General features: G+C 31.8%; 1 protein-coding gene across 1 annotated transcript in view; it reads right to left on the bottom strand.

The window, feature by feature from the left end:
* Positions 1-3,239: 3,239 nt before the first annotated feature.
* LOC134718171 (uncharacterized) overlaps positions 3,240-13,038 on the bottom strand; it is a 55,634-nt gene continuing 45,835 nt past the window's right edge. Inside the window, exons 19-22 of the mRNA XM_063580661.1 lie at positions 12,161-12,243; positions 10,014-10,140; positions 8,612-8,772; positions 3,240-3,323 (exon numbers count right to left, since the gene is read on the bottom strand). Coding sequence (XP_063436731.1) covers positions 3,240-3,323; positions 8,612-8,772; positions 10,014-10,140; positions 12,161-12,243 — 455 coding nt within the window. The remainder of the gene's footprint in view (positions 3,324-8,611; positions 8,773-10,013; positions 10,141-12,160; positions 12,244-13,038) is intronic.

Below are 13,038 nucleotides of genomic sequence, written 5' to 3'. Positions count from 1 at the left end.
GCATAGAAAAAATATGCATGTTTAATTAAAGTAATTCTATCCAAAGTAAAACACCTTTTTTTCTTTTGAATATTTGTTTCAAAATAAAAAATCTATATAATGTAAATTGTGAATGGCAATTTCAATCACTCCTTTTAATAATAACGATTCAAACTTTGTTCAATCACTGTATAAAATTTCTTGAGACTATAAAGAAAACTTCTTGCTGCGAATTAAACACGGAAACATACTAATAGAGTAAAGTCGGATTTTTTTCTTCAGCAATTCAAAATCATTTGCAGTCATGTTATAATCCATTATATGCCGAATTTATAGATAAAAAAATGTGGTATAAGAATAAATGAGACATCTCTCCTTCCAAGTAAAAAGGGCCCCTTTAAATGACTGTAAAAGCATTCATTGATTGATTGATTATTGGTTGCTTAACGTGCAGTGGCAAATATGTCATGCATGCTCAGGACGAGAACAAGTTAACAATAAATACAATAGGTAGGTCTTGTCATAATATTTGCCTTTCGACAGGCCACCAACGGACCCCCTAACAGAGTTGTTGCAAGGGTTCTCAACATGCAAAGAACATGGCACGCTCTTTACACGAGGCATGGGATTTGACGTCCCCATTCTGACCGGACATGACAGCGAACTAGATACATCCCGCACAGTCAAACAGACGCCCCACTTCGGCAAGCATTTTACTGCCGGTCTGGAGAAGAAAAAGTGACCATATGTCGTTTCTCCAGTCACCCTTTGGGGGCAAAAACATTAAAACGAGAAAACCAACTGTCTTATATATAATAAAAACAAGACACCCTTATGAACCACACCAACAAACTACTTCACAACAGAAGATGTGGTATGAGTGCTAATGAGGCAACTCTCCATTAATGTCATAATTCGTAAAAATAACATAAAGTACTGTTGAATTCATCAAGCAAACGAAACAATGACTTGTTTTTACAGCTGAGTTTGGTCATAATCAGAGATGCATAGCAATGCAGGAACAAATTTGATACTAAAGGAGCATAATAAGTGCCCCTAGGAATACAAACTATCTGTCGATACAATTTATCGCCAAAACATGCATATATATTGCCCAAAAATAAAATTACAGCTCGACTCATAATTATACTCACATTTTCAGTAAGTGTACCTAGCATAATCTCTTTTCATTATACATAATAATAGGATTGTGTGGAAGTGTAGTGTAGAGAGTAGAAAAATAATAACTTGTCAACATAATTCAACACCCCATCATGATTTAAATCTCTTATAAGTACAAACACAAAAAAAATTACCTCCGAGGAAAATTCAAAACATAGGGTCCCTAATCAAGTGAATGTATAACACTCAAAAACATAAATACCATTGCTATATGAATTTGATAACAACAGTTGAAAACAAGTTGTTTTAATCTGTATTATCAAAAATAAGGAGGTATTTGACTATAGATGGAAGAGTCATTGAATATACAAGATATGTCAACAAAATCAATACCTCTATTTATATATTTTAATTTAGGAAAATGCCATTTATGTTTTGCAGTGTTGGCAAAAACTTTTTTGTGCTCTTCAACTTTATACATTTCTGTTTTTTTGGGGGGGGTATTTTGATCTGACTTTCACTAATGAGTCTTATGTAGACGAAATGCGCGTCTGGCGTACAAAATTATAATTCTGGTACCTTCGATAACTTATTATAAATGCTAGGAAACAGGCTGTGGTGACAGCAATTAGTTATAAAACAGGTCACTCGGGTGAATTCATTCAATCAGCTAAAAACAATGTTGATTGGACTTCAACTTCATTCAAAACTACCTCGACCAAAAACTTAAACCTGCAGCTGAACAGACAGACGAACAGACGGAAGAATGGACGATAGGAACAGAAAACATAATGTCTTTGAATGGGGCATAATAAAAATTGGGATAATTTACACATTTTATAGCTAAACAAAAAATTATAAATATATTTTTTATTTTTGAAAAAACAGATATTAACAATAACAAAATAAATATTGAGATATTCAATTGATTACAAGACAATATAGCACTAGAAGCTACAGTCTTGGTCAGCTAGACACGGTCAGTTTGAGACAGAAGTGCATTCCTTCTCCAATAAGCGCTGGAGTCTATCTACAAAGAAAAACATTAACATTTAGTAATCTTACAATAAAGATCTTTATGGTATTTTATTTTTTGTTCAGTAGAAAATATTGATTCATAGTAATTTACAGAAGGTTTAGGGGCAAACATTTAATGCTTGCTTTGGATGAGATAACAATAATAAAACAAAGCAATTGTTAGGTAAATTGCATACTTCAAAAATGCGTATTTGAACTGCAATTAGCCTCTTAATAAGCAGGCCTTTCTGGGAGGGGTGAGAAATGTCTCTTTGAAAGAGGGTAAATGGAGGAGGTGCACATATGTCTCTTAGCTCTCAATATATAGGACAGATTTCTATCTAGCATGTCTGACATTGATAACTAAATGTTATGTTGGTTTTTTTTCAAATGTCTTTTTTGGTGTTAAAACTTATTAGGTAACTTGGTCCTTTGGGTATTACAAAAAACTTTTATTCAGATCATATCACCTTTAACACTGAATGAGGAAATTTTTTGAGACATAGCTCCAATTCAATCAAAAAGTGCAAATGAAAGTTTATTATCCTCCCTTATGCAATGTTATGAGTATTCATTCTGGATTACTGTTAATTCAGAAATTATTGCCATTCTTTTTATTATCATTGTGAAAAATGTGACAAGGTTATAATATCAACTATTTAAACTTGCATTTTGAAATTTTTTCTATGAATTGAACACGATTTTTCTCATAAGCATAAAAATGAAAAGTACATTTTTGTCTAAAATGACAAAATCGCAAAAATAATTATAATATTATTTCTGAATTTACAGTTGTTCAGGAATAAACCAGAAAACAAAATGATTTTATGATATTCTGTTTTACAATATTTTTAGGACTTTATGCCTTCTTTCTATGTTAAAACAGTATTCTTCCCTTAATACAAATATTTTAATATAGTAGAATACGCAAGTCCCTTTGTAAAAGCTGTCAACATAAGTCTTTGGTTAACACAACTATGGTTGTTTTAATCTTATAATTTTATCTACTGGCATATGCATTTGAATTGAAATCAACAAAGTAATAAGAATGACCACTTTATTTACAACCATCTGTTTAAAAGATTCCTCAATGATTAATCAAGCTTGTAGTACTTACAAAATTAACAGGCTCCTTTAACCATGACTATGTCATCTACTGCTATGTCACTTGTATAGTCATATCCTAGTGTGGCAACAATCTCAACCTGTAAATATAGATAAGGTTAAACATAAATACAACAGTAGTAATCATCTTTCAAACATTGAAGGTAAAACAAAAAATAATTTGAATCTAATAAAAAAAAATCGATAAGAAATCTATGACAATATAAACTGATCAAATTTATGAATGCAAAGCTAATTGGGTTAGTTTGTTGGTATTGAAATAAAAAAATAAAAATAAACTTTGCCTAATGTACACTTGGATAACCTTATTTAGTTGAGTTAGTTTTCATAAAACATTTCTCATCAATTTTCAATCATTCCAGATTCAAGCAATTCCTTGTTGTACCTTTAACTGAATATTTTATAAATGTTATTTTTCATTTAGGAAGTTCTTCACCCTGTTTCAAAATAACAAGTTTCTAAAAAACTGTTATGAATTGAAATTATTTTTATTTTGGAACTAAGAAGAGAAAAAAAATTAAGGGTCCATGTCCCTGATACGTTTACAAGATACAAGCAATTGAAAATTTAGCAAGAAATATTTCTCTGAAAATTTCATACATTTAACCTGGGAACAGTATATCTAACGGGAAATGAATCTCGTACGCATTTCAGTATAAAGTTATTTCACTCCCGTACGTCACGAGACTTCGCGAGATTAATGGAGACTGGAAGCGTCGGACTGAAAGCTATCGTGACTGCTAATGAATCATCCACATAATTCCACACGTTCAACAACTTTAATGAGTTGGTAAGTTCAAGCATAAAGAAGATATATTTTTTCACATGAAGTAACTAATATGAGAGTGATTTATTCTATGTAAAGTGTTTTATTACGTTGGCCAAATTCACGATCATTGAAAAATGCTACTGGTGCCATTTTTTTTTGTATTATCCGATTGCATTGCCCAACGTTTTGTGATGAAAAAAATGCGATCATGACAAATTTGAAGCGACAGTTTACAAGTTTAGTACACTAGCTTCACGTTTCATGTAGTTTGGATGTTATTTTATTGGTATTGATAAAGAAATCAGTCATCATTCGCGGTCTCATTCAGAAATGCCATTGGCGCCATTTTTATTATCCCCCTCTTGCATTGTCCAACGTATTGTGATTAAATGAATGCAATTATTACAAAAGAAATGTTGCAGATTACAAGTTTGATACACTAGCATCCCGTGTAACTTAGTTTTAATGACATTTTATTGATATTTAAAGAAATATCGAGTCATCAATTTTGCCATTTTTGGTCCTTATCTGGCCAGTCTGTGTATCCAGGAACATATATATTATTATATTATACTATTCCAAGGTGTACCTTATTTAATCTCCATCACTATAAAACTCCTTTTAAAGCACATAAACACTAAAATAAATATAAAATTTGACATGCATATGTGATTTTGATGTTGTCAAAGTACATAAATGTCCCCTCCCCACACACACACAAACACACAGAAAAATGTCATTATATTACAACAATAACACTATTTTTTTATTTATAATATATACGTATTGCAACCTTTATTTGTCCCATTTTTTTCAAAGTTTTAGATCATAAATGCATCATTTCTTCACAAAATTTAGAGGTGGCTTATGAGGGTGTACGAAGCGAATGTAGGACAGGAAGTCACAATTATTTTTTTCTGATGATTTTATTTGAATAAAAGACGCTTATTTATACAAGAAATATTATTTTTGCATGATTAATATTAAATAAATCTTCATTTTTCAAGTATAATGACACATTTCCTAAACTTTAATATGAATATATGTATATGTGTTCAAAAGTAAATATATAATCATGATAATAGTTTAGGTTTAATTTGAATTTTTGAAGCTTTGCAGCAGGGGTATAATTTGTGCCCTATGGACACATTCCCAATTTATATTTTATCAATTTAGTAAAATTGTAATTTTTATTGCAGATACGTATACAGTTCATACAGATACAGTTTTTTGGGCCATCACTGAATTGACAGTATTATGTGATATAAGCAGTGTTCAGACACCAGCTTTCCTTATTGAGCAAGATGAGACATATAAAAATATCGAACATTATATTATCTACCAATGCGATCCTTTCTCTATTAAAAAGAGCATATCAATATATAAGTTTGTTTGTTATTTATTTCATTATTAATAAAAAGTCTAATTGGTATCGTCACAAATAGAAAACGTTAATCAATCATTGCAAGAATGATAGCAGTTAAATTATTGATTGCCAATGAGAAAACTATCCACAAAAGACCAAAATGACACAGACATTAACAACTATAGGTCACCATACGGCCTTCAACAATGAGCAAAGCCCATACCGCATAGTCAGCTATAAAAGGCCCTGATAAGACAATGTAAAACAATTCAAACGAGAAAACTAACGGCCTTATTTATGTAAAAAATATTATTGAAAAACAAATATGTTATACAGAAACAAACGAAAACCACTGAACCCAGTCTCTTGACATGGGACAGGCACATACATACAGAATGTGTCGGGTTAAACATGGGAAAATACTTGTTATAGTTATTCAATCTAACTAGGATACAAATGATATGAAGACTTAAAATATATATACCAAAGAACTGGTCATGATTGAGGTTTAAGGTTTTCCATACTAAAAAATGCACTGACAAAAAAAACATTCTTAAGCATTCGCATTGCAAATGTTAATCTGTCTTTCAAGCACGACAAAATCTACACCTTTTTCGGAAAATTTATGTATATATTTAGGAACTAGAAAAGTGCGAAAAGCTTGCACAATCTTTTCAAAAATGAAAGTAAGGCCATAGTTATTATATTTTAGTTTAACGAAATTTTTTGACAAAACCAATGGGTAGGAGGACGAGAAAAAAAACAAAAAAAAAACTGCTGCTGCTGATTTTTTTTTAATACCAACCGTCAATATCAATTTTTTTTTTTTTATATTTCACCAGGAGATTTTCTACTAGTGTAACAACTATTTTTTTTTTCTTGACAAGGTTTGAATTGAAAATCAATGTGCAACAACTTACTAAATCACCAAGAGCATAAATTTAGATTCTTTCATGCAGGTATGAACTAAAATTTATTTTTTTTTGCATGAAAAACACTGGGTGGGAGGAGAAAAAATAAAATAAAAAACAACATTTTTAATTTTATTTTTTTTCCTATTTGGCAAAAATTAGTGTAGGAGGGTTCGTAAAACTAAAAATAAAAAAACTACGGTCTAAGCTCATGTGCAATCATTCCACATCTGGTATCATTATGTTTTTAAAGCACTGCAATATATATATATATATATATATATTAATATGTCTTCTTTTCGAAAAAGACTTTTGAGAAAAGAAGACATATTAATATAGGTGTGAATAGAAGAAAATTCCTTTTATTCTTGTAATGCCAATCTTTTTGTCGTACATGACCTCTAAACCCAGCAATTGACTTTTACATCTTATCACAATCTGGACATTGATAACAGGGTGTGTTCAGTTGGCTAGGCTGACATGATGTTGTTATTGCAATTTTAGACTTTTTGGCAGCTAAAGGTTCAAACTGTTCATCTGAAAAACTCAGCAGTGTCAGACTCTGTTTAGCATTCTAGAAAACCATAAAAGTCCATATCATCAGACCGAGAAGAGAAGTTCTCTTTTTTCTTCTTCTGTGGGTTTTTGGAAAGTTTGCTATAGCTTGCTATAGCAATAAACTTTCTTAAGGCATCGGCCTAACCGGAAAAGAGGCAGACCATCAGACCAAGATAAGAAGTTCTCTTTGTCGTACATGGTTAGCAAATGAATGATTTGGATTTCAATTCAATTCTTTTTACAAACTTCATTCTCATGTTGTGGGCTTGTGTGTATTTTGTCATGAATGTTGAGGAATCATGATCAAAGCAAGTTTTCTCGGTCGGCTTGGGTTGTTTTTCATAATATTTTTAATCAGCTAAAAAGCAGTTTAATAAAAACAATTATTCATATTGGAACCTTAAGTTTAATGAGGACTTGTATAAACAAGTAATTTTGTAATTATTTCACTATGCTTCCTTATTTAAAAGAATTATCCAAGGCTTTCTATTTTAATATGGAAACTAAAATAAATCATTTAAGAACAAAAAAGCTATTTTCTCAAGATAAAACGATTTTCTAGAAGAGGTTTGTTTTTAATTTATAAAAAAAAAAAACTTGTTCAAAAACTTTTTATTTATTTAATTTTGAAAAAAGGAGACGATTATAACAATAATTTGCCTTTTTTAATCCAATATTTCTCTTTTTTATTATATTGTATATTTATAATAGTGATTCATTATCTTCCCATTTCAATGAATAAAGAAAAACAAGTTTCCAAACCAATAGTTTTTGAGCTGTTTCGAATAGGAAATTTAGAGCCGTTAATTATCGACCGTAATTGCGAATACGAATTTATACCATGTCCGTTTCCGTATCGTGTCATTTATTATTAAATTCACGACAAGGAAATCGGCGATAATTAGGTAGTGTCAAGTCCCGTTAATATATATGTTCCTGATTTAACATTGAACCATTTTCCTTTCAGAAACTATGAAAAAAATAACAAGATTTTCAAATATGGCATTTTTAAGTTAGATATGTATGTATTAAAATTGTGAAAAGGTAAGCAGATATTAGCTGGCAAATTTCAAAATTGCACTACATAGATAAAAACAGATGATCCAAAATATCCGACAAAAAGTAGGTAGGGTTGTCAGCCCAAATCTATGAGAAAAACAAATTCTTTCCAGGTCTCCCAAATATTAATCATGAATTCCAAAATCCCAATTTGCGTCCCAAATTCTAACTAGAGGCTCTAAAGAGCTTGTGTCGCTCACCTTGGTATATGTGAATATTAAACATAAGAAGCAGATGGATTGATGACAAAATTGTGTTTTAGTGATGGTGATGTATCTTACTTTACTGAACATTCTTGCTGCTTACAATTATCTCTATCTATAATGAACTTGGCCCAGTAGTTTCAATAGAAAATGTTAGTAACAGAGCTCCAGATAAGAATTCACAAATTTAGGTTTTTACCCACTATTTTCTTATGTAATTGGGTGATACAGTTTTTTATCCCAAATTCTGGCAAAAAAATAAAGGCCAAATCCTGACATATGGACAAAACTCCTTTGCTCCTCAGAATGAATAAGAAAGTCCTAAATAGAAAAATTGACTTGCCCTTTGGTGATAACTTTATGTTTGACCTCTGATTAATAGTTTTTTGCTAATTGATTGGAATTAGTACAAATACAAAACAGACCATTCTATTTCCCATCATGCTTTTTTCAAGCAGGGCACAAACTATTGCTTTAGCATTACAGACAAATGAAAACTTACAAATTCTCCTGTATCAGCATTGATTGGAATTTTTGCTTCTTTCCAACTATGTCCCTGATTTCCTTTTTTGGTCCAAAGTTCTTCCCCATTTTGTACTGTCAATTCCCCCATGTTACCTCCATGCATGTTATAAGCCAAGCTCAGGCAATACTCATTGTAAGCTGAAATTGTAAAAGACCTCCTTATCTTTTTTTTTTTTTTATTGAAATATGTAAATTCTAAAGTTTTGAAATAATTCTGATCTAGATAGCCTAACATTCATGATATCTTCTTCTATAGGTTTTGCTCATTGTTGAAGGCTATATATGAATCCATAGTGGTGCCATAGAGTAATTGAATAACCTAGCTTGATAACATATCTTTACACCAGACAAAGCCACTGTACTGTCTGCCACAATATTAAACAGACCCCTGTTTTTTTACTGAATGGTTGATGCTCAATTTAAAATTTTCTTGTAATGTTTTATCTTTTTTTCAATTTTTTCCTGTCTTCATCCAAGGTTTGTTTTAATCCATTCACTATTTTTGATAGCCTTCCTAATATTGGTTAAAAGTTTCCATAATTTATAATAAGATTTTTTAATACAAGTTTTGAAACAATGTGAGACATCAATGTTGGTGTGGTTTTATTAATAAAATAGAGACAAAACATGCAATACTGTTGTCAGGTCATTAAAGATTACGTATTTTAGCTTTGATATTGATTCCCTTATAGGGTCTTTGAATTGGAAGTAAACACATTTATTCAAAAACCAGTTGTTGGCATGACACGGGTTATGTTCTTCTCACATATTTTTATGATGGTATAATATTAAACCCTGAAAAGAAGGGATTGTGTCTGATATTCATTTGATGAAGACATAATCATTCAATTCAATCAGTTTATTGAGGTCTTGAGTTTGCATGTCAGTTAACTGCTAGTAGTCTGTTGTATTTATGTATTATTGTCATTTTGTTTAGTTTCTTTTGTTACATCTTCTGACATTAGACTCAGATTTCTCTTGAACTGAATTTTAATGTGCATATCATTATGTGTTTACTTTTCTACATTGGCTAGAGGTATAGAGGAGGGTTAAGATCTCATTATCATGATTAACCCAGCGGCATATTATGCATCTGTTTAAAGGCTGGAATATCTTAACTTTTTGTTTCTTGTGTATAATTTGGAGCTTGGTATGACGTCCATTATCACTGATACTAGTATATATATTTATTTTGGGCCAGCTGAAGAATGCTTTTAGGTGCTGGAGTTTTGCGCTGCATTAAAGACCTGTTGATGACCATCTGGTGTTGTATTTTCTATGGTCAGGTTGTTGTCTCTTTGACACATTCCCCATTTCTATTCTCAACTTTATCACACACTTATCTATCCATCCATCAGTTTCTAAAAATAAAAGCGTACCCATTGGTGGAACTTTAAATGACATGACAGCAGTCCCACCCATTGGTCTATCACTGGCTTCCAAGTATGCATAAAACTGTCCACTGTGTGCTCTTGAAGGTCCTGTATGTTCTGAAAGTGTTTTCCCCTAAAATGAACATAAATATATGCAGTGAATTCTATAAATGAACTTACAATATGATTATGTGTTACAGTCAAACCTTCATATGAATGTCACCTTATAAACCCCAATCTGTGCCTTTAACCTCTAGCCCTATCAATGCACAATTTAAGTAAAACCTGATTTGGTTTAATGAAAAATTAGAAATTTTGTTTAAATGTGTATAAAATATTCAAATTTCTGATTTGGACTAGTACTAGATTTTTTATTTTGGCGCAGACTGTTACCAACCTGAGAAAAGTGTCCTAATAAGAGTTTGATAGAAGTGGCATTTAAGTTGAGGGTGATTATGCATGATTATTTTCTACAGCAATAGGATAAGTAAAGTAAAGGAGAACCTGACAATGCAAACCTTCACTTAATAGATTTGACCTGTATTTTAGAATTGCCATTACTAGCTTGTACATTCATGACATTTATTGCCTTTAACAGGCCCGTAGCCAGGAATTTCCAAACGGGGGTTCGTTGGACTCACAAACTCGACTTTAACAGTCACAATTCGAACAGAAAATTGACTTTAACAGTGCTTATTTGTTTTCAAGGGGGGGTTCGTCCGAACCCCCCGAACCCCCCTGGCTACGGGTATGTTTAATGTTCATATTTATCCAAATACAGTTGATAGATATTTGATTGATTAACTGGTAGGTAATAATAATTTCAGAATAATTGGCAATAGGCAATAAGTTGAGAAAGTCCATATGTCCAAATAAATGACCAACTGACCATCCTAGTAGATTGATATTGGAATCAAACATACCTCTCACATGCAGGATTACCTCAATGTTAAAAATGCTAGTAATACACTTAGACTTAGACCACTCAGCCACAGAGGTCCTGAGAAATACAATTGAAAAACCATTATATTAACCAGTTTGATACATCTCACCATTGGTAATTATCTGCTGTATTTATCTCAACCATGATATCAACCTGCCTGATATATCTCAACCATGATATTAACCTGCCTGATATATCTCAACCATGATATTAACCTGCCTGATATATCTCAACTATGATATTAACCTGCCTGATATATCTCAACCATGATATTAACCTGCCTGATATATCTCAACCATGATATTAACCTGCCTGATATATCTCAACTATGATATTAACCTGCCTGATATATCTCAACTATGATATTAACCTGCTTGATATATCACAACCATGATATTCACCCCCTTGATATATTAAAACCATGGTATTTACTTGCATGATATATCACAACCATGGTTTTTACCCCCTTCATATATCTCAATCATGGTATTTACCTGTCTGATATATCCAACAATGGTATTTGCCTGTCTGGTACATCTCAATCAGAGTATGTACTTGTCTGATACATCTCAACCAGGGTATTTACCTGTCTGATATATCTCAACCAGGGTATTTACCTGTCTGATATATCTCAACCAGATATCTCAACCAGGGTATTTGCCTGTCTGATACATCTCAACCATGGAATTAACCTGTCTGATAAATCTCAACCATGATATTTACTTATCTGATACATCTCAATCATGGTATTTACCTGTCTGATATATCTCAATCATGGTATTTACCTGTCTGATATAACTCAACCATGGTATTTACTTGTCTGATATATCTAAACCATGGTATTTGCCTGTCTGATTATATTTCAACCATGGTATTTACCTATGGGATACATCTCAACCATGGCTTTTAACCCCTTGATATTTCTCAACCATGATATTTACCTGTTTGATATATCTCAACCATGGTAATTACGCTGTTGATATATCTCAACTATGGCACTTGCCTGTCTGATTATATATCTCAACCATGGTATTTGCTTGTAAAATTATATTTCAACCATGGTATTTACCTATGGACAGTATTGGATATTTCTTAACCATGGTTATTGCCTGTCTGTTATATTTCATATTTGGATGGTTTTTACCTGTTTGGTATATAGCAACCATGATATTAACCTGTCTGATATATCTCATATATGGATGGTATTTACCTCGCTGATATCCCAGTTGTAGTCTCCCTTGGAAAGATCAAAAACACAATCTGGATCCTCAGGCTCAAATGTACAAATTATGTCTAAAATTTAAATTGGTAAGTATTACTTGATTTATTTCACTTGACTGGGCGGAGTTTGACCAATTCGCTCACAATAAGCCAGTCCATCTATAGATAGGTGTTTCGAAGAATAAACTCATCAATAAAGTGTCTAGTCATTGTAGTGTAAATTCCTTTGATAACACTGATCAGAGATTAGAAATCATAATGGCAATCATCCTTATCATGCAAATCTTCAAATAGACTGTCCTTATACAAATAAAACGTAAGCCCTGCCCGATCAGTTGAAATAACATTGGTACTAGCATGTGATATTGTGGCCACATGTGTGTTTATTTTAAGGAACAGACTTGCATAAAAATATGCAATGCTTATATTATATTTTTTTTTATTTTGTGAGTATAATTGAAAATTTTTGTTAAAAAGTATTCAAGGTGACCAGACTTTGCTCTTACTCGATCAATAATGCAACAAGGAACGTTAAGTTACACAAATTTTAAAGTCTTAAGTTTGACCAGGCTATGATTTGAACCCTCAAGGTAAACAAGGAACCAGTAGCTCATAAGGTCTATAAGTGGGTATTCGATTTAAAATTTTCATATACATCATAATGAACAGTCTAAAAGACATGAATTTGTTAATCAGTTGTTATTGCTTTGAACTAGCTGTTAATTAATTACTATGAGTACTCTCAGATCAGTGCTTAGTGTCTTTTTTGTTGTGAGGGATAGGAGATGAAAGTTATAAAAAAAACCTGCCATGTCTGGTCTGATTTCTGTTCGATATTTTTTCTCATAGTTGCCTATATGCTACCCT

This window comes from Mytilus trossulus, chromosome 5 (genome assembly GCF_036588685.1).
Source record: "Mytilus trossulus isolate FHL-02 chromosome 5, PNRI_Mtr1.1.1.hap1, whole genome shotgun sequence".
Lineage (NCBI taxonomy): Eukaryota > Metazoa > Mollusca > Bivalvia > Mytilida > Mytilidae > Mytilus > Mytilus trossulus.
This window is presented reverse-complemented; position numbering and strand designations above follow the sequence as displayed.